We start from the raw sequence: 22,542 nt of genomic DNA on the forward strand, positions 1-22,542 counted from the left end.
AATTGGACATTAAACATAAAAGTGAACAGCACATCAGCATTTACTAGCATTAATGTAGTTCCCTAATCCACTTGCTAGCTAGTGAAGAGTTCGCATACTTCACCGTGTCTTCCCACACTAGATAGTAATCAACATGGTACTTATCTTTTGCTGCCCCTGCAGTGTCATACTCTCTTCTTCTTTCCTTGTGACAAACAAATGAAAACAAACCCATATTTCTTTATCTGCACTTCTGTACTGCACAGTTGGTTTCAGTTTTGAGTATACTAATATGCAAAGGAGACATGGAATAGTTTTTATTGCTCTTGGCCCATTTCCTTGATTCTCCTGATTGCCTCTAGAAGAGCTTATTAGGAATTAAGAAGCTGACCCAAAGCTTCAGTGTCTCACTCCAATGTAGAACTAAGCAGAATTAGCCAATTCACCACCACTGTCCTCCTTGGGATCCTATCCCTGTTAAGGAAAAACCCTGGTCTTACTTTATCACCTTACTACTTATTAAAATGACACCAACTCCAATCAGTGACAACAGGCTTTAGGAACCTGCCTAAGTTTTTATGGGTACAGAACTTGGTGATCACATAGCACTCAGCAGGTAAGCACTGCTTCTTGGCAAATATGTGCTGGTCAGAATGACTCTGCCCACCTGACTAATGAATTGCCCATTTATACAGAAAAAAAAATAAAAATTAAGATTTGTCTATTTGGATGTAGAAACATATTTGAAACTTTTCTTCACCCTCACTTGTATTTCTGAGATGCTATAATAACTGTTCCTAATACTTTTATTTTCTCTTGCTGCAATCATATTTCAGTTTGCTGCTGTTGAGGGAAGAGCAAGACTTTGTCTTCTGCTTCTGACTTCACAATACATGTTAAAGGGCCATGCAAGAAGACAGACTTTCAACACCCTCATTTTCTCAGTATATTTCAGCTCTTTTGCAGTTAAGCAAAGAGTGATTTCAGAACCCAGGGAACTGGAGAGAAAGTCACTATACTTATGCTTTAGGGTAAGGCTCAGTATGTCAGAGGTTTAACATGGGCTCTGTAGCCCACATTTTCTTTACAGTCTGATTTGGTTTTACTAATGTGAACACTTAACACCAGAAACTGGTTAAAAGGAATGTATAGCATGTACAGAGACGTAGACACACAGTAATCTTCACTTTGCTCCTGCTCTTGAAAGTGGTCCTATTGGCCAGCTTTCATAAATTACATTCCTTTTTTTCCACCTTACTTTTGGGATAGATCCCAAAACAGATTTAAAAGGGTGGAGCTGATTGTTAACTACAGTGTAGTAGCTCTGCACAAGACAGCATCACATTCTGTTAACAGCTTATCACAGCATTCAGATTTAGAACAGGGAGGGCAAAGACAAACAGGTAACAGCGCAGATTGTTAAAAATACTAAAATTATTCTGAAAGAGTATTGATGGTCAAAAGAATTTCCAACTTAAAAAACAATGTAGGTATCACAGATCTTTTAAAGCATTACAAATATCTTCTATTGAGGACAGTTGTGAATTTACACTTTCTAGTTGAAACCTTCCCTCTCCTAACTACTCTAGCATAGTATCTCTCAACCTGGATGAACAGCCAAATGGATTTTCTTGGTTTTCATTCCATGGGCACTAAGATTTTACCCATATACACAAAGCTTATTAGCTGCCCATAATATTAGAAGGCTGCTTAGCATCCCTAAGTTATTCATATAACATACAATTTTATCCATAACACTCTTACTATTATCTGCCTTGCATTTAATCTTTTTTTTTATGTAAGAACGAGCACTTCAGAATATCAGAAGCCTTCCTGTTGATCAATACAAACCAACAGATGCATAACGCCACCTTCTGACAGTACTTCAACAATACACCGAACATCCACTGCTCCCCATACAGTGATCTTCCAACTGCTGTCCATGGACCTTTAGGAGTATAGCCTATTTCCAAAATCCATGATGCAGGAAAGCAGGTTCACATATACACTACTTAGAATTCTTCGTATGTGAAAATATTAAAAAGGTCTGTTTTATTTCCATGGAGAAATATTTCAAAGTTCACAAGTGAAGGAGGTGCTAGTAGAGATAGGTTTTCTAAGAATATCTATACTCTAGATACAAACACTAACAATGATATCTGACAGGTGCATGGCTTATGTTATAGTATGTTATGCGTGCATCTGGAAAATATATCTGAAGCTGTAAGAGTCACTTTTAAGACTCTGACATGATTTTTCCCTTTTGAGGAAAGCGGTTTTTAAAAAGTGCTAACGCTGTTTAAAGTGATAACAGTTCTTCAGAACTGATACTGCTTTTATAAGCAATTCAAGTGAAACAGATTTTTTTTTCATAGAAAATATAACTACAAATCTGTAGTAGCAGCAGTTTTTAATTTACCAAAAACTGGCATCTATTAGCAACAGAACATACACAAAAAATACCTTTGTTTATACAAATAAAATTAGGTTCTGAATATTCACAAAGTAACATAACAGAGCATTTTTCTTCACATTGGTATTCAAAGTTAGTCAAGATCAGTTGTGAGATAAAACCCCTGTATAATATTCAGTCAAGCACCATGGCAGACAGTGCATTAAGATCTCTCATGAATGGATGATCAGCTAGTATTTGATCAATCTTCTGTCTTTGCTCATAATCAGGAAAAATTTTTATCAGGGCTTCTCTTAGCTGTACTGTTTCTGAGGCAGATCTCTGTGGTGGAATTGCCAGACAAGCCTGCATGTTTGTTTCCAGTGGAAGCCATGTTGATGAACGATCACCATGTACTCTGTTTTTAGGCTGTCGACTGCTACTGGTTGGTTTGGGGACTGGTACGAAGAAAGGTGTCTCAGAAGAATATTGTCCACTGCTCTGTAAAGCCTTTTGTGCTGACCAAAAATCTCTAAGGAACAAAATAAAAATTTTGATTAAATTAGGGTAAAGGAGATGCTAGCTGTCTCTGTACAAACACAGAAAAGAAAAATGCATGTAACTCCTATACACTGCTGCTCAGCTAGCTACTGATTGGTATCAAATGATAAGCATGTTTTCAAAGTGAAACAAAACAGTGGGTGTAACAGTTTTCCATTTGAACCTGGCATGACTAACATTAACTAACATTATCTAGGACTAGTTCCAATACGCTGTGAATACTTTACTTGACAGAATACAGCAAGACTCAAAGCTTATTTTATGGCAGTATCAACATCAGTATTATTGAGCTACATGGACAAAAAGATACATTGAACACATGTACACTAATCCAGAACATGTGAAAATAATGACAGACCAAAGGGGCCTCCACATGCTCCACAAGACTATTCCTCATCTACTTTTGCTCATGACTGTGAGCTGTGCTCACATTTACATCAAGGCCTTGTTTCTCTCATGTGGTATCCTTAATGAGGGAATGAAGTTTTTCAGTAATTTCAGGATCTGAATATTCTTCCTTAATTATTGAGATTTATTTCAGGCTTTGAAAAGTTGTTGCTACGCTTAACTGCTAGCACTACAAAATTTAGGGCCAAGACTGCTTCAGATGCCACCAGATAACACAGAAATGTGAACTGGAACTCATGTTACAGTCTAGTTTCTTACCACCAAGGGAAACAGTATCTAAATTACAGAGCTCTATTTTAAAAGCATTTGGGTTACAAAACTCCCATTACTCAACATGGAAAGGCTCTCTAATTGCTCAAGATCCTTCTACTTTCTGATCTTATTCTTGATGCCATTTATGCTTCCTGCATCATTTAACTCAAGTAGAAAAGTCTCAGGGAAGGAACAAAATTAACTCTTTACACTGGCACCTTTTCTCTGTCTTAAAAAACCCCACCACACACCCCCGGAAACCAAACCCTAGTTCCAGTTCCAAGTTTACAGAGAGGAAATCAAGCTCTTCTAGAGTCTTCTCAAGTCTCTTTCCATTTCTACAATCATCACAGTCACCTCTCAGAACACAATCTGTTTTCACTTCATTTTTCTCGGACACCGGCAGCAAAAACACACTGTTCCAAATGACATCTTGTAAGGGTTTTATATTAGAACTTGAATACTTTCTTAGTGTTTCCTGCTGGAGTTCTAGAACTGCACTTGCTTTTTTCATGTCAACATTACATGCTTATTTTTAAATAAGCCTGTGACCTACTGGTATATACATGTCTCACTTGCCTCAAGTTTTTCCAATAGCCAAAATTCCTGCTTATTCTTTATATTAATCCTTAAGCATGCTTGCCTTTTGTATTGCGGATTTTTAATTACCTCACTTGTTTCTAAAAGCTCTCTCAATACCCCTCATAACCATTAGCATTCATAATTCTTAAACTGGTGAAAGAAGAGCAAAGAGCAGCTTATTTTGTTATGCAAAAGAGCAAACGTACTCTCAAGTCTTGGAAGTTAATGCAAAGCAAATTCATATTTTGCATATATGCACATTTAAAAAGTACAATGATCTTAAAGGAACAATCTATGTTAATATTTAAAATTATGAATCAAATACAAATGCATTTAATAACAATGCCTCTCAAAAATCATTTTATTAACAGTACAGCACCATCAAGTGTGAAGTGAAATGCCTCTCCCATGACAAAGAATATGTGTAGAGTGTTTCTTTTGTAGCACCTATACTCCCACTATATGTAATCAACCAAGGTGTTTTAAAGAACATCACTGTAATTAACAGGATACCAGGCTACCACATACCCAAACCACTGACAGCTTTGTGTGATGTTAACACAGTTTGGACCACCTTTGTATGAAAGCTACCACAATCAAATCTCAGAGGAAGTTATTGTCTTACTTATCTTAGTTCTGAGAGAGATCTTGATTAGATGCAAATGTCACCAGCAGTTTCTGAACAGACTGAAGTAACAGGAAAAACATGTTTTTGTTAAGCTACTACATCCTACAGTGTTCTTGCTTAATTTTACTGTACCTTTATAGATCTAAAGAGGTGTTCAAGTGAACCAGGAAAACAGTTTATTTCAAATGCGAAATTGTAACTGTCTCAAACAACAGTGAAAACAGTGCTTATACCTAGAACAGCCTTCACTTCGAAGGAAGTCATCTAATCTAGGTCCATTTCTTCCCAAAGGATCATCAGGAACCATAAATATGTCACCAGCAAAAGTGTACTGGAGCAACCTGCAAGAGACTTCTTTCAATATTATTTACTAACAATGTATTACACCCTCACTGCCCTTCACCTGTGTCGCACAGGACAAGTTGCCTTAGAGCAGACACTTCACACCACATCAGGAGTCACTGAAGTTTAACTAGTAACCCGTTTTAGATACAACCAGCATTCACTGTCAAAATAATTTAATGGGAGCTTATGTGAACTGTTCCCATTACACTGCACTGAACTTTTTTTTTTTTTGACACCAAGTGCTGAATGACTGCAAATTTTAAATTTTTGTAGACCAGAGTGGAATTTTCTAGGTGATTAGAAATCTAGGTGATTTTCTGGTTGTTCAAACTCCCCTTCCTTGTAAGGATCTTCAACCACATAGCTAAAATGTATGTGTTACCAGAAAGCCACACAACTAGCAAACATAGCATTAGCTGTTTACAGTTAAGACACAAAAAAGCTTTTTTTCTGGAATCATTTTGGGACAGGGGGAAATCTGCACTGAAGGAAACCAGTTCAACTAAAATTTGTCTGCAAGGAGAGAATTCAGTATAGTGGAATTTCCCCAGAAGTAAAACCAATAGCAGATGTTAACACAAGCTCTTAAAAAACCACAGACTCAGAATGACATGCTAAGTATTCTTGCTGAAGTTTCGTAGGAGAACAGAACCTGACTTGGGTAGAATTCACTCAAGAAATAGCATAAATACCTACACGATTAGCCAACATCAATTCCATGTTCTCCCAGCTATATTGTGAGAACCCAGGACAGTTTTCAATTATTTATTTCATCAGACCTATACAGATCCCAGTCACTGCACTAGATGTACCCTCAGATGGTGTCAGGGAGACTCTGAGGGATTAGTGGGAAATCTGGGCAACAGAAGACCATACCTTAACAGTGAAATGACCTGATTTAACTGGGGGGAGAACGAAACAAAACAAAAAAAATCAAATTAACTAAAAAAGAGAAACCAGTTGCATGGGCAAAACTGTAATTCACAGAGAATCCACAAGATGAAGCAGGGATATTTGACAGCTAAGTGAACTCATCTAAACCCAAAGGACACTCAACAATTGCAGGGAAATGGCTACAGGGATATGTTGCAAGTGCTCATTATTTTGTTTAGCTATGCTGATTTGTTGTACTACTGTAAACAGTGATTGATTCTGCAACCTTAGAAGTGACACTGTATGTCTGCATCAGCTATCATGTCTCCTTGAAGAAATGAAATGTAAAACAAGAAAGCCTGTGAGAATGGACTGCAAAGTGTATATGCTAACGGGATCTAACACTGAGCTTCAGAAGTGACATCGCTTGGTTGCTACACCAAGTTTCTATTTATGTGAGCAATTAACAGACCTACATTAGAGAATACATGAATAATAGGGACATTAGACTACTCAACACATGATTATAACGCCATGAATCAAAGTGGTGAAACACAGACAGTACTTTGTTGGGCTCTACCAGAATTGCATAACAGATTAAAAATAAAAAATCCCACATGAAGGTAGAGTGCCTACACTATAGGGACAGACATCCTTTTAAGCTTTCATAGAAACTGAGTAATTACCTTTTTTGAATAATTTCTCTCCAGGCAAGTGATTCTGTCACAAATTCTCTGAAGTTATCATTAGTCACAATAACACCTCCAGTTTTATCAGCAAGGTGTAATAAAAACCTGTAAGATTAATTTCAAAGACTGTTAAGATAGCCTGCTTTGATGAAAATTGTCCAAAGATCTAAAAAAAATTAAGCATTTCACTATCCAAGAGTAAGCTATTTGCATGAAAACAAGCACTTTGATTACCAGGAAATAACTCTGTTTTGACCCACCATATAACTTTATAGAATGTTTTAGGTAGCATGCATTTATATAGTGCAGCAGAGTCTTCATGGGAGGCTTTTTTTCCCATTAAAAAAAACACCACAAGACACCCCCCACCACCACCCCCAAATCCATGGGATTATCAGATTCTAAATATTTGTAGAGGTAAATGGTTTGCTTTACCAAAGAATACAGCATTTATTACACATTCCAACACAAACTTATTTCCATATACTGTTTTTGCTTAGCATTAATGTCTGTGTTCTGCAAGATAGTGTTATGTATGTTACTTGTTTGCTCTGTCAATACTTCTTAACAAAGAGTGCTGCTACCATTTTGTTGTTAAATAAATTGTGACAAGAGGTAACTACTGATTTATTAAGAAAATCCCACTTTTTCTTTTACCTGTCTGAAAACAAGCTTTTTGCCATTTGAAACTATTTTAGCAGTGGTGTCCTTTTAAAGTGTACACTTTGACGAAAGTGCAAATATGTTAGCACAACACTCATTTCCACAGTAATCTCAACTGCAAATACTGTACCTACATAACATTTTATATGAAATGCTGGGTGTATATAAAACATTAGTGTGTAAACAACTCCAACTTGGCTGCCTTGTACATTTTTTTTGCTACAACATTATTAGTTAAGAGATCAGAGTTGCTATACTTTAACAAGGAAGATAAATTAAGTGCACTCTACTTCATATATCTTTTGCATATCAAGGTTTGCAATCAGGTACGACTGTGCAATCTAACAAAAATAGGCATGCCCATGATGCAAAAACTTGACAATTTTGTAGTCAGAAAAATAAAGTAAGAATCATTATTAGTAGGAAGGAAGAAACCGAAATCCAGTGAACTGTAGCTAGCTGCAAAACACAATTTCAAAGCTGCAAACTGCTCATCCATGCCAATTTAGGAAAGCTGGTTGTGGAAAAACACTTAAGCAGCATGCACTTTTAACTATGTCTCAAGACTGGGAAAATCTGGCAGTAGCAATGTTAAGCACTAGGAAACCCCATGAACACCCAACGAAAAACCCTAAAGCTTACTGTTGTCTCGTTTACTGAAAGATGATCCCTACATTTTGAAGCTGAACTTTGGTGCTCAAATCAACTTGGAAATTCACTAGACTACACATTGTTACAAATCACATGGTATCATACCGACAAGGGCATCAAGAAAAAAACCAGAGCAAAGTAGTACCTGATCAGTAGCTGATTTACGCTAGTGGTCCCCCGAACATAAAAAACAATTCAGGGATAGACTAAATGACAGATGATCAGGAAAGCATAAAAACATTGCTAGAAGACTAGCTTCTTCCTCAATCCATTTGAAATGGATTTTTTTTTTTTGCCATTTTCCATGAATTTCTGAAAACAGTACCTACAATATTATTAGAGAATTACATATAGAAATGCTTCTTAGGAGAGTAACATAACATAACAGATGTAAAGCTCAGTCTTAAGTTGAATGCACAGCTTGCTGTCTAGACAGGTTGAAGAACTAGCTAATACAACTGTTCGTGAAGTTTTAAGCTTGTACAACCATCAGCCAGATGTTTAAAAAGACTTGAGAAACTATGTATATTCCGTACCTGTCGTCATGAGCAGCAATTCTTGCTCCTAAAACCATCCTTGCAGGGGTTAAAGACAATATTCCAACATCCTGCAGCTGTGTTAAGAAATCCTGCTCTGTTAAAACATGAAACAACTGTTCTTAAAAACAAAAGCTTTCTTCTAGGCTCTTTATAGATTTGACAATTAGTCTGAGATATAATTAGCAGAGAAGATGGACTGGTTTTGTACCTAATAATCTATAGAAATGACATATTGATAGCTGAAGAATTGCCAATACAATAAAAATGGGGCGGAAGAGGTTGAAACTAGAAATTAAAAAGCAAACAAAACCCCAAACAAACAAAGAAGCCTCCATTTATGGCACATCAGTTAGCCTAAACAGCATTTTGGAGTGTCTCACACTGTGTATGGAAACCCAATTACTCATGCTCAGCAGCCAGACTGCTCGTGCTTAATATTTTATCAAGTATTCTTTCTCCATTCATTCTTCACAGAAGCATCCAAAGAAACAGTTACAATGTAGTTTGATAAAGAAAACATTGAGAAACTATTTCCCTCACCTGTAATGTAAGGATCACGTCTTGTTCTCCACTGTGGAACAAACACAGTAATATTTCTGTGGCCACGTTTCCAAAAGTAGTCAACAGCTATTGCGATTCCTCGACAGGAGAAGAACTTCCTTAGACCATGACTGGGGGTGAGAAAAAGAGAAGGGAGATTAAATTCACTAGAGTTTTAGGACTAAGAATACAAAGAAAACGGAACAAAACCTTGCAAAGTGAAGCTGGAAGTTACACATAAAGCCACACCAAAGTAAAAGGCGGACTGATGTTACAGATGAGGAATCTTATAAATGGAAACAGATCTTCAGCAAAAGAAGAGAATAGAAATATCACTTTGCAAATTTATTCCTCAGTCTCCTTTCAATTTTATGGGCACAACAATATTTGAGTAATCAGAAGTGGTTTAGCTTTAAAAAGAGGCCAACAGTCATGGCTTCCAAAATCAACTGATTATAGATTAAAATGATCATAATCCAATATTGTGGTAGTTCCAAATACAGTCCCACTACAAAATAGAACACCTTTGGTTCAACTGGTTCCCAACGATTACATCTGAGAAGTTCTCTGATAATTAAGATATTAGGGCCTCCTGTCCCTTCATTTCAACAATCTGAGCTACCGTATTCAACCAAAATAATGAAATTTCTTTGAAGAAAGGTTTTTAAACCACTGTATTTTAGTGGTAATCCCCCCCCCCCCCCCCAAAAATATAAAATGTTTATTACCTGTTTTTGCAACACAGTTAAGTGACTTTCCAGAAAAATCAGCAACTGCCTAATATGAGTGATACAGAGATTGGAGTTGATGACCTTGTGAGGTCCCCCCCAGTCTGAATTATCCCAAAGATCCTATATGCCCATTTAACACATGGCAGGATGTCCTCCTTTAGCAATTAACTGTCTACCCAGATTCTGGGAACTAAGCTTCAGGAGAATATTGGAAGAATCTTAAAATAAACACAGAAGACCTCAAAAATACCTCTAGAATAAATTCCTACAAAACACCTATTAGCACTTTACATAAGGCTAAATCCAGTTTTCATTCAGAAACTTTTCCCTTCACATTTTCATAGACTAGAGGCTATGCTTAGACAAAACAAAGATAGACTTAGTTAGAAAAGACACACTGAATCAGAACCAATGACATGAACAGGCAAAGCATTTCTTACAAAGTAGTGCATATTCTATGTTTTAAGTTAGATGTTAAGTCACTACAAAGTGCTTCTCATAACACTTAAGTGACCAAGTGATACTCATATTTTAAACCAGTCTCCTAGTTAATGTGCAACTGTATATTATAAGCCCAATAGTAAGCCTTATTAGTTTTGAATAGAATTGTATCTTTAAACCCCTAGTTTAACCTACCAGGAAATCTTCTGAACAGAGAGTTCTTTAAAACATCTCCATGGAATTATTTTACAGTGAAACTCAGCCTTTACTAGCATTCATGTATCCCTTTCCAATTTTGTAAACTCATTTTAAAATAAATATATCAAAATATAAATCTATTAGGGTTCTCTGAACTTGGAGAGGAATGTTTTATGTAGAAGGGCAGGAAAATGAGTAAGCTAGATCTGAAGTATAAAAGGCAAAAAATCTGACTTATTAACAGAGTTTCTGGAGAAAAAAAATAATCCTATGCCACACTTGCCCCAATAAAATTAAGTGTTCTTGACGTCAAGAGCAGTCAAATAAAGGAATGCAATTGTCACAGAAGAGTTACTCCTCATAAACCTTCTAGGTCATAAACTTAAGTCATCATTCCTCCACTTTAAGTTAGGTATCCTATTCAATAAACTAGAAAACTCTGTTAAATACTTTCACTGTATTAATGGCTCTCAATTGGACTTCAAGAGATGCAGAGGTCTCAATGTTCATGTTGAAAATTGTGCCTTCTCTACTTCTCCATTCTCCCGTTTTAGACCTTTAAACCTGCTGAACTACACAGCGTACTCTCTGGTTTTTAAATCTTTTGAAGACTAGAACAGCAGCTCTTGATTTGTCCAGTATGATCAGAGACTTCTGCATTGTAGCAACTTAAAAAAAAAAAAAAAAAAAACAAACAGCACGCATATAGAAGGAATATATTTAACTTCATCAAATAACATGTAGAATTAAGGTGAGCTATAATATGAATGAATATGTCACTGCTAGATAAACAGAAATATGAAATGCTTTATTTGAGCTAGGTAAACATCTGAAGGGCAGCAAATTATCACAGCAAGGTGGTCTTCTCAAGACATCCATCTCAAAGACTGTATCTGTTCCCCAATTGCCATTGTAAATATTGGTTTTGGCTGTCCCAGTTCTTTAAAACACTACGAAGACCCTACAAAGGTATTTCTTAGGTTAAATGAGAGATTATCATAAGCAGCACAAAGCAGCAAACAGCAGTTTGCTTTCTGGGACATGTAACATTTTCCCTTTGGTTTTTTAACTAAATTAAGGAAAGTACACATCATTTTTACAAACAATTCTAGCAAGATATAATTCCATCCAATTGTTCTTTCATTCTGAGTTACTTCCACATTTTAATAAAATTTAATTTAAAATTACCTGACAACTATCTGGATATTTCAGTCTGCCCTGAGAGGCCTGTTTGCAGCACACAAGAGGAGGCAATTTTTAAAAATACTTGTTAGCAGCTAAACTCTGGGCTTTCTCTCATTCAACAAGCACACTGAAAGTACAGCTAGCATTAATATATCAATGTGCCATTTTTACTAGGCTGCACGTGTCAAGAGGAAAAATTCTTCAGCTTCTTGCAGTCTTCCAGACTTAAGACACAAGGCAAGCAGTGATTCAGAAGCCCATTCAGCCTTAGCCAAAGTATGTGGACAATGCATTAATATCCACACCCCTCCCCTCACCTCCAAAACGCATGGCATTTAGAGGTCAAAAAAATCCCCAAACCAATATAGGCATGGAAGCAGTTGTCCATAACCTCAAGGTACTAAGAAGTAAAACTCAAAACAATTCAAAGCAAAATTGAAAACAATTCTTCACTTTCTAAGATCTAAGAAAACAATGAGGCTTTATTTAGTCAGAAGGAAGCTGCATAATACCTACATTAACCACCCCCCCCCCCCCCCCAATTATTTAGTAGGACATTTAAATACCTCCATGGTCACCTCATTGGGGTCCATGAAGGAAATATTAGAACTTCAGTAATGCACCTGTATAGTTGATAAATATACATATATTGGGGGTGCATGCTCTAAGATTTTTCTACTGGTAGGGGTATTCCATCAAAAAATATTAGGAGGCCACTGCCTACAGTAGTCTCGCAGCCATCAGAGATAAGCAGATGTTTATTCACCATCTTTTAATTCATTGGTTTCAGATGTATTTGGTTGTTCTTAAAAAAGAAAAAAGACACAAAACCCCATGGATGAAATATGCGGACAAAAAAAAAATCTCTTCATATTAAAAAAAAAAAATAGACAAAGAGGATGTGGTGCATTTGTTATTTTCTACATGACCCCAACAATTTGCATTTCTCTTCCACTAATACACATTTGGGAAATCATTTTTAGAAGTTCAAGGTAGCTTATGACTCAGTTGTGACTTGCACTTTTACATCACTATTTTCTAAATAACAGAGTCTGAACTATAAGGAAATGTTTGCTTTAGAAAACTATTTACTGTAACTAAACACTGTACTTGAGTTAAAGCAGTGTCAATAGTTTTTGGATCATGTCAGGCTTCTCCTTTAAAGTTAGTAAGACTATAAAATGACAGAAAACATTAATCTATTAATTCAATTAATTCTCCAGTGATTGACCTGAGAAGTTTTACTGTTGCCAGTCATGTGGGACTAGCTCTGGGCTCTTTAACCTGGGGAAATCAATTTAAAAGGATGATGATGACCTTCTTCAGCTAATGATCACTTGGTAGGAAAGGTTACACATTAAGAAATCTTCCAACATTCCTTCTCATAAACAGAAGAAGTTACTTAGATCTACATTTGATGCCTCATCTGTGCTATAGAGACTTTCCGGACTAACTGCAAACAATTCTGTATTACTAGGTCCTTGGTCCTTAAACTGCATTTGAATCTAATCATCTTTAAAAATGTATGTTTTGTTCTGAATGGGGAAAAATAATGATCTAGCAGTAACACATGCAGATACATAAGAGGCCTGCCAAAAAACCCCAGGCAAAGTGAGATATATTTTTATGTGAATTAAGTTTAAAACATCAGCAGAAATATTTCTGAATGAACTACACATCTAGGAATTTCAAGGTATCATCTAGTAGTTTATGTAAGTTCATAGAATCACAGAATGGTTTGGGTTGGAAGGGACCTTAAAGATCATCCAGTTCCAACCTCCCCACCTTCCACTAGACCAGGTTGCTCAAAGCCCCATCCAACCTGGCCTTGAACACTTCCAGGGATGGGGCATCCACAACCCCTGTGGGCAGCCTGTTCCAGTGCCTCACCACCCTTACAGTGAAGAACTTCTTCCTTACATCTCAACTAAATCTACCCTCTCTCAGTTTAAAACCATTACCCCTTGTCCTATCGCTACATGCCCTTGTAAACAGTCCCTCTCTGGCTTTCCTGTAGGTCCCCTTTAGGTACTGGAAGGCTGCTGTAAGGTCTCCCCCGAGCCTTCTCTCCTCCAGGCTGAACAACCTCAACTCTCTCAGCCTGTCTTCCTAGGAGAGGTGCTCCAGCCCTCTGATCATCTTCATGGCTCTCCTCTGGACTCGCTCCAACAGATCCATGTCCTTCTTATGTTAGGGACCCCCCGGAGTTGAACGCTGAAGTTATCAGCAAACAGCAAGGTATCAAAATAGAAATCATCAGGCTAGGACTGTACATAAAGGGAAGAAGTTAAGATTGATTCCCCAATTTGCTAAAATAATATTAACAGTGACACAAGCACTTCACAAAAATAACAACAGAATTTATTATTTCTGTTCTCAAGCAAAATTCATACGTATTGCAGAGAAACAGGAGCAAGAAGTATTTACTATCCCTAATAATTGAGGAAGTTTTGCTATTCCATGAATTTTGTTAAGATGTTTAGGAGTTAAAGTAGGTCTTTCATAACCACAAAAGAATAGTATCTAAGGGCATCTCTGTGAAACTAGAAGCATACATCCACGGTTTTCCCCCATCAACACAACTGTGTGTACATGCACATGCAGATCTGTGTTTACATAGTTACTTCTGGTAAACTGTACCAACTGTCAACTGTCTGAAACATTACATTCATTTTAGGACAGACTTTGACATTATTTTCTTATGGTACATAACGTAATAATTTTTTTTCCTGGAAGTTGATTTTCTTCCCCTAAACAGCATTTAAGCCCATTCTTTGGGAAGCCTCTTTCATCCAATAGCTGGAAGTAGATGACACATGATACACGTATCTTAACCAGTCAGATGTGTTCTTCTCAGCCTAAGAGCATCCTACAGAATTCATGGGATCACTGGTAGTAGTCTGGCCTATTCTTAGAAAACATCCTATGCAAGAATTAGTGACAACTAAATACAAGATAATATAGCTGATATGAGGCTCTTCAGGACTTCCAGTCTCCAAGGTTAAAATCTGTATTTTAAAATAGTTTAACTGTTTAAAAAACACTTAAATAGGCTAATCTTTTCCCACTTTCTCTGGGGATACAGAGAATCTCTCTCAGAATTACTATTGTTTTGCTTAAAGTACTCCATTTTGGTTCTGGCAGCATGGTTTCAGAATGGAAACTGATTTCTGTACTTGGAAGGGTTTATGCATATTCAGCAGAGGAACTCTGAATGCACCAAAAAAAAAATCTTTAACAGCAAGTTCTCATAGTAAGTTTACTCTTACTTATTGTTACATTGTCAAGTGGAATAGAATACTCAGTCAGTTTGTTCTTAAAAACTATCACTTCCTCACTAAGAAGAAGAAATATTGCATTTGTCATTCCTCACTTTCATATTCCAAAACTACAAAAAAGCCCCACAGCAAACAATGACAAAACCTTGACATGCTTACTTTTCAAAATTACTTCGTATAAAAAGAACAAATCCAAGTCTCCTCCTGACTAGAGAACAGCAATCAATTCAAGGAGTTTTGATGAGATAAATGTTAAAATGAACCAAGTGAAACATAAAATTTTAAAGAGATATAGGTTTTAACTGATTTTTGCTATTCCAGTTAGTTATAACAAACTTTAAAAAGAAAATTGTAATTGACAATGCCCTCCAAAGTTGTCTACAATAGAAACATGGGGGGGGGGGGGGGGCAGGAATTTTAAGTTATTTACAGTAATGGAAAATCCCTGCATCATAGTCAATAAAAGGGATTTCTTGATCTTTTCAGTATTAACTGTGCCCATTTCATAGGGTTTGTTTGCATGGTGCCTTGTCAGCCAATCTATTAAAATTATCCAACAGCCCTATAATTGTCTACTATCGTTTGCATACATTCTTTCAGGTATCAGGAGGAATAGGAGACAAGGTGTGTGCACACATACACATGGTTCTCTATTCTGCAAGTTTTATGGAGGGGGATGGAATATTTTTGTTGTGTGCCTACATTTACAAAAATTAATGGGACCCAAGCACTAATGTGTAATGTTGTTAAAGGACAAATACATTACTACTCTATAAGAACCTCCACTTCAAAATTACAAGACACTAAGAGCAAAAGTAAAAAACCAAACCACTTTACTCTTAAGCTGATGGTAACTCAACTTCTTTATTAGGTATGTGCAAAGCAAATTAAGTTTCATGCATAAAATTGCTTCCAACAGAGCAGGGCTCACTGAAATTACTTCTGACTGAAGTGTTACATTGAGCTCGAGCACTGATAATTCAAAGTAGGTTGCTCTGAAATGGCACAAATGAGGCTTCAAATTTGACCATTGCCTTGTAAGAAATGCTGTAGAATTAATTCACTTCTCATTTTGAAACATCATTATCAAAAAGGATCTCATCTACCTCTAACATGTATCTAGTTTTAGCTTTCATTGCCTATTGTATTCAAGTTTTTTTCAGATTATTTTAGTATTTGGGCTTCATAAATCTGAGCTACCCATTTTTACAAATTCACAAATTTCTACCAGAGCAGGAAAGCTAAGTCTTAAAAGGCTTTACAGAAAGTTTCTTCCAGAGTATTGTATTTACCAACCAATTCTTAAGTCAAAATCAAGGATTTTCCTTATTGTTTTAACCAGTTATTGCATTTGTTCAACTTCAGACTATGTAATTTTTTTAAACCAGAAGTAAATTCTATAAGAATTGTTTCATGATAGAATACCCCACAACCACACCGTTCTAGCTGGATTTGTGTACTGAATTAAGTGTCATATAGTGCATCTGCTAAAAACTTCTGAATTTCCTTCCATGCACAATATCTCAACAAAGAATAGTAACTCCAAACAAGCCAGTCATAAAAATGAATGCTGTCACTAAACAGAGAATAAAAACTATCAAAATTGCTATCCATTGAAAATTAAAATGGCTACGGTCAATCTCATGTAATTTTTCATTATCAAGCCTTACCATAACTTACCAATGTAGCCATTACCAGTAGCTGAAAAACCTTGCTGTGTACATGGACTGTTGGTCACCAAAAAGCTAACTACCAAAAACTTTATATATGCCACAGCAACCTCTTAGTCCCCATTTCATTTGAAAGTTCATTGAACTTTTAATAAAGAGATAACTGAAAAGAACAATACTTACGAAATTGCAACATTGCTTCCATCAATAATGATATGTTTTAAATATGGTTTCCCTGGTTCATTTTTCAATTCCAATCTGTATGGCTTTTTCAGAGATTCCAAAAATCTTTGAACTCCAGTAACTGAAGGATCAGGATGACATCTGTGTGGTCCCACTGTCTCTCTAACAGGATTTGAAGGATGTATTTGTGAAGACAATACCTGGTCTGGTATAGGATTTTCAGAATTTGAGGTTTGGGAAAGGTGTTGGTTGAGAGATCTTACTTGAGAAGAGCTGCAGTGTCCTAATTGGTCCTCAAAACCAGGATGACTATTCTGTACAGTTGAGGGCCCTGCAGATTTTTGCTGAACTGCAGTTTTAGTCTTAGGTGAAATACGCTGCATATCTGAGCTCCCTCTGGCTACAAAATCAACATCTTTTAGAGCTCCAGCTTGTACAGAGCTGAAAGTTAGACCACCATCAGTTTCTATATCACTTGACCTTGAACTGAGATTCCTACCAGGGCAATAAATGTCTCTTTGTTGATAGCACATGGCTGAATTTTTACTGGAACGAGAAGCAGGTCTGCATACCAACATATGCATTTTATCTTCTTCATCAACTTGCATGTTTGGTGCGTCTCTTATTTTGTGATACTTATTTTTTGTCTCCTTTGAAGTATGACTGGATTTAAATGGACTTTTATTGCTAGAAATGCCTTTGTCTTCTAGCTTTTGTGAATTATTTGCATTATTTCCCAAAGGAGGATTGATAGTTCTAGGCTTTTGAGATGACTGTTCCTGTTCTTTTTGAAATTTTAAATTTTCCTTTTCGATTTCTTCTAGCAACGTTAATGGTTCCACAGATTGTCCTAGGATACCAATAACTTTTTCTACAATATTTTGGGAATATCCCATTGTTCTGAAAAAGTTAACAAGGATCTTATATTCCATTTCCTCATTGATATCTTCACCTTCTTTAAGGCAATAACTGGGTTCATCTGATTCACTGCAGCTATCCAAAAGCAGATCAATAACTACATTGCTGTCTGAAGGATTACTGTGTGAAGGAGATTTCACTTCCTGATCATTTTCCAAAGAGAATTGCTTTTTAGGGAGCCTTTCCTCATCATCAGAAGATCTTCTTTTACATGATTGCCTTTCTTTAGACACCACTGCCTCTAACAGAGGCACAACATTTATAGGAATAAAACTTGTTTCAGGAGCATCAGAAAACACAGTGTCCATTTGCTTTGTAAGCTCAGTTACAGGTGTCCCAGCATTGTTTCTTGCTTCCTCACCACCTGCTCTTCCATCTCTGTTTGTAGCGATTACTTTGGAGGCTTTGTTCTGTAAAAGCTCTGTTGAGCTGTCAGAACCTGTAAGATCTATGATATTGCTCTCCACTTCACAACATTCCATTTGTGTGAGAGCTAGGAGTTCTCTTTTTAGTGAGCTAGGCAAAATCAGTAAATCCATTGTATATTTATCTGCATGTGCTTCCACAAACTGTCTGAATTGCTTTTTAATCTCCGATTCATTGTCACTTAATAAGCTTTCATTATTCTCAAAAAGCTTCACAAGCTGCTGAACATGACTCTGAGCCATGACAACAGCTTCTGCACCCCCCTTAATACTGAGCAATCCTATTTCCAGCACTGTTATATCCGCACAGGTGTCCTGAATAAGGCTGTTGAGAAACAGGCTCTGTGCACCAACAAAGATGCAGTGCATGTCCTTTGGATAGCACTCCTTTTCTTCTAGTTCAGGTTCACAGAGTCCCTTAATATACTCCTAGAAGGAGAAAAAGACAGCAGAGTGAATATTTGTGAACAGCTAATGTATAAAGTTAGTTTTGGTTAGGTCAGTAATGGACAAGTACTTTAGAAAATAAAGCCAATTTAGCATAACAAATGTGAGAAAGTAAATACTGCCAGTAAACTGGTTAATAGAGATAAAATACAAATAATCTGAAATTATTTTTAAATAGATCTCATAGAAGGCTAACTTTCTTTTATATCCTATTGTTTATAAATAAATTTACTTAAATACTCTGTTACTATCAGTTTCAAGTTGTAGCTCAAACAGTTTGAAAGACAAGTCAAAAGCGATTTATTTTCCCATCCCCATTCCTTGGTCAAAGAGAACATGCTTCATGAACAAATGCCTTGCACTAGAGAATTCTACCTAGTCCGTAAAACTGAACTTCTGAAAACAATTTCTAAAGATGATTTGCAAAGGCTCATCACAGCAGTAGCTATCCTATATATTTAAGTTGTTATAATGTGTTACTTATTCTATACTTACTACCCAAAATCAAGGACATCAATCCTGTGGCATGGCACAACAGAACTAGTATCCATTAAGATACCCGTTAGAAAAAAAATAATGCTAAAACCAAACAAATGACAAAACCACTATCTGGACTCTGATAAGATTCCCTTACTAACCAAATAAAACATTCATATTTTAAAACTACAACTGCCAGAGCACCTACTTACAATGGGTATATAACACCAAAGAAAATCACACCCAAAAAGCTCAATATCAAGCAGCTTTCCACATGGGGCTTTGAAACTCATTATTTTGAAAAAGCAGATGATACTGACAAACGACTGAGAAAACTCCAGGCTCCAGATAGTTCTGTGTCCCAGAAGTTCAGGTTTTTAATAGATAAAAGAAAAAAAAAAAATCCCATTGCTATTTCTGCCACCTAGAAGTTAATATAGGTAAATTCACTACACTGCCTTGTTTTAAATGTGCCAGAGTTCAGAACTCTGTCAATACAGTATACTATTTCTTCTTTCAGGTGGCATTATTTTTCCCCAAATTGTCTCTTTCCATGCTTAAAATTCTATAATGTAGAGAAACCAGTTTCTAAACTGCAGTCGTTGTATTTGCACACTCCCAAGTATACCAAATTTTATTATCTCTCTTTACTCTCAGAAGCTAAACTTCTCTTTTAAATGGAACTGAAACCCAATAGAAGGTAATGAATAACATAACACCACTTCCTATCACCTCTTGAGTTACATCACCAAAAGCATCACGGCAGGCTGCTTCAAGACCATATTAGCACAAACTGCTTCTGCAACAAAATCCACAGGATTACTTTTCATGCCTTAGTCATCATATGACTGCTTTTGCAGAGCAACAGGACAGTAACATAATCAGAAAGAAGGATATTAAAAATCCGGGAACTTTTTTTTCCCCCCACATTTACTAAGCAGCACTTAAGAATGAATACATTGTGCGTGACTGATGAATTAAAACACAAATTGCTGTCACCAAACCTTTTAAAGGGAGACAATAGAGACATGCAATTGTTTGTACTTTCTAGTCAATAATCCCTCCAGATAGGGTCTGAAAATTGCTGTACATGTAAGGGACAAGTCTCCCATACCCTTTAAAGTATGTGGAGTAGGAAACATTTTGTATGTTATTAGGAAAAGCAGCAATGAGAAAATGGAAATCTTGTGCTGCTTGTTTCAGGCTTTAATTTTCTGGAAAAAAAGCAAGCTGTACTGCAGCTGCCTGGAGAAGATGAATAGCTGTTTATGATACCTGTAACAGCTTCTGGAGTCTCTGAGCCCACATATGCAAGCAAATTGGCTTAAAATCAATTTCAGAGTCAAATAATTAAAAAACCTCAACAGTCATAGTATTTTCCTTCTAAGTCTGATACATTACACAGTTAAGGAATCAAGTTTTTCAAAGTGGACTGCCAAGTCTGTGAATTAAGTCACAACATATATGCTAAGTAACCCTGCTAACATATACATGTATTTAAACAAATAAACAAGCAGACACAATTGCCCACTTACTGAGATTTTTGTTTTGAAAGCTACCTTCAGCCTAGCTAGTGCTCACACTACCATTCTCATCACATGATTCAAACACCTATAGTTGCCAGGTCCACTATAAGCAATATGAATTTCATCATTCCTGCCGAGCCCCCCCAAGGTTAGTTGTAAAAGAGTTTTTAACAAAGTAATTCTGTGAAGATACTTCACAGCAACTAGTGTCACAGTCAGAGACACAAACACCTTAGAGGGCCCTGTCTTTTAACGTGTGTAGTGTTTGGTTAAAAAGAAAGCTATCTGCTCCAGCAAACAGACTGGCGAAGCAGTCTGGATCTGCCAACTTTTACACCAAGGAAATATTAGCTCTGTTAAGCTGTTAGTGAGAGCTTTGCTAATAAGCTAGTAAATGCCACAGAATAAATCAAATCTGTAATGCAACTGTGAAACATGGCAACACCCAACCAACCCCGAAGAATTTCCTGACTTCGGGAAGGAAAAGGAGAGCGATACATCTTAATCGCGCTTTAAACCAGAACTTGGCCCATCCTCACAGGTGTTACAACCCCTCAGCAGACGGCAGTAGTATCTCACAACGTGGGGACCGTAACGCCCTCTGCAATCCCGACGACCTTTGCACTTCTCAGCTGAATCGTTTCTCATTATTATCTACGCTTATGTCAACACCACCGGAGACACCCTGGCACCTGGAACACACCTATTTGCCAAGGCAGGTCCGTTTCTGTTTCCTGGTGAAGCACTCTTCCCCCACCCTTTCTTGCTCCTACCCGCACGCAGCGGCCCCGCGCCGTGCCCCGGGAGAGGGGGGCCTTGCCGTACGCAAACACAGCCCCAGGCTCCGTCCGGGTGAACCCGGCCCCAGCGCTTCCCGCCCTGCCCCCGGCCCCCCGTACCTTGGCGCTGCGCACGGCCTTCCCACCGCCCGCCAGCTGCACCCAGATCCTGGCGGCGGCGGGCGGCGGGCCTGGCGGCGGGATCGCGGGCCGCCAGTCCCCCTGCGCCCCCAGCACGGCCAGCCGCACCTCGAACAAGCCCTCGATGCGGCCCCGGCTCCCCTCCAGGAGGCGGCTCTTCTCCGCAGGGACGGTGAATTCGTCCACCCCCGGCCCCGGCTCGGAGCCGCGGGCTGCCCAGCGAGCCGCCATCAGCGCCGGCCGCGCCGCCCCGCGCTCCGGCCTCCCATCCCTCCGGGCCCCAGGACAACAACACGGGGAATCCCCAGGCTCCCTTCGCACGGCGCGCGGACGTCATCTGCCGGCGCCCCGCGCCAGGAGGCGGGGAGCGCCCCTCCGCAGCCACGGCGCCATCTTTAGCAAGGGCGGCCGAAGCGCTCCTCCGTAGGTCGGGCTTCGTTCCGCCTTTCGGCGGGATGGGCAGCTTGTGGCGGGGCCCGGAGCGGTGCGAAGGCCGAGCCGCCCGCCTCCTGGTTTTTTCCTCTGGCTCGCGGCTCCCGCTGCAGGCCGGCGGGTGCCTGCAGTCGTTCCCTAGGTGCCCTGAGGAGGCTGGCGGCTCCACACAGCGCCCCGCCCCCGACCGTTAGCACCAGGCACAGTCCTCGCACAGCGGCCTTCCCCTGCCTGGCAGGAAAGAAACCTTCCTCTTTCACGATTTCACAGCCCAGAAGTTTGGTTTTAAGACGCTGTTGGCACAGCCATGTTCTGGTATCATCGTCAGGGATTTCATTTAAAAAGAAATGTAAGTTTTATCCCTCGTGGTTGCAGGCGATAGAAGTGTGGCCTCCATCCCTAAATCCTTAGCTCTGATAGCTCAGAAAACACAAAGGACACATTTTTACTTAAAAAAAAAAAAAGACGTGAAAGATAAGATTAGTTCTTTAAAAGTAGCTCTGGGACTTCACTAGGCTTTTGAACATCAGGAGTTGACAATACTGACCAATGGTTGTACAAAGGAGTAAATATCTTAAGTTTCTTTCATCTCTTCCCATCCTAGACCCT

At 38.2% G+C, this 22,542-nt stretch overlaps 1 protein-coding gene across 4 annotated transcripts; it reads right to left on the reverse strand.

The window, feature by feature from the left end:
* Positions 1 to 2,372: 2,372 nt before the first annotated feature.
* On the reverse strand, positions 2,373 to 22,099 carry N4BP1 (NEDD4 binding protein 1). Of its 4 annotated transcripts, none has more exons than XM_069793614.1 (7): positions 21,610 to 22,092; positions 16,789 to 18,560; positions 9,103 to 9,233; positions 8,560 to 8,656; positions 6,707 to 6,814; positions 5,036 to 5,143; positions 2,373 to 2,903 (listed from the first exon to the last, which is right to left on the reverse strand). In XM_069793614.1, exons 1-7 carry the CDS (start codon positions 21,730 to 21,732, stop codon positions 2,567 to 2,569), a joined length of 2,676 nt encoding a protein of 891 aa, XP_069649715.1. In that variant the 5' UTR covers positions 21,733 to 22,092; the 3' UTR covers positions 2,373 to 2,566. The 4 variants fall into 4 exon arrangements, with proteins under 4 accessions (XP_069649715.1, XP_069649713.1, XP_069649714.1 ...); XM_069793612.1 differs by having other exon boundaries at positions 21,481 to 22,092; XM_069793615.1 differs by lacking the exon at positions 2,373 to 2,903 and adding an exon at positions 2,910 to 4,861 and having other exon boundaries at positions 21,481 to 22,099.
* Between the last annotated feature and the right edge of the window lie 443 nt (positions 22,100 to 22,542).

Source organism: Haliaeetus albicilla, chromosome 10, assembly GCF_947461875.1.
Source record: "Haliaeetus albicilla chromosome 10, bHalAlb1.1, whole genome shotgun sequence".
Lineage (NCBI taxonomy): Eukaryota > Metazoa > Chordata > Aves > Accipitriformes > Accipitridae > Haliaeetus > Haliaeetus albicilla.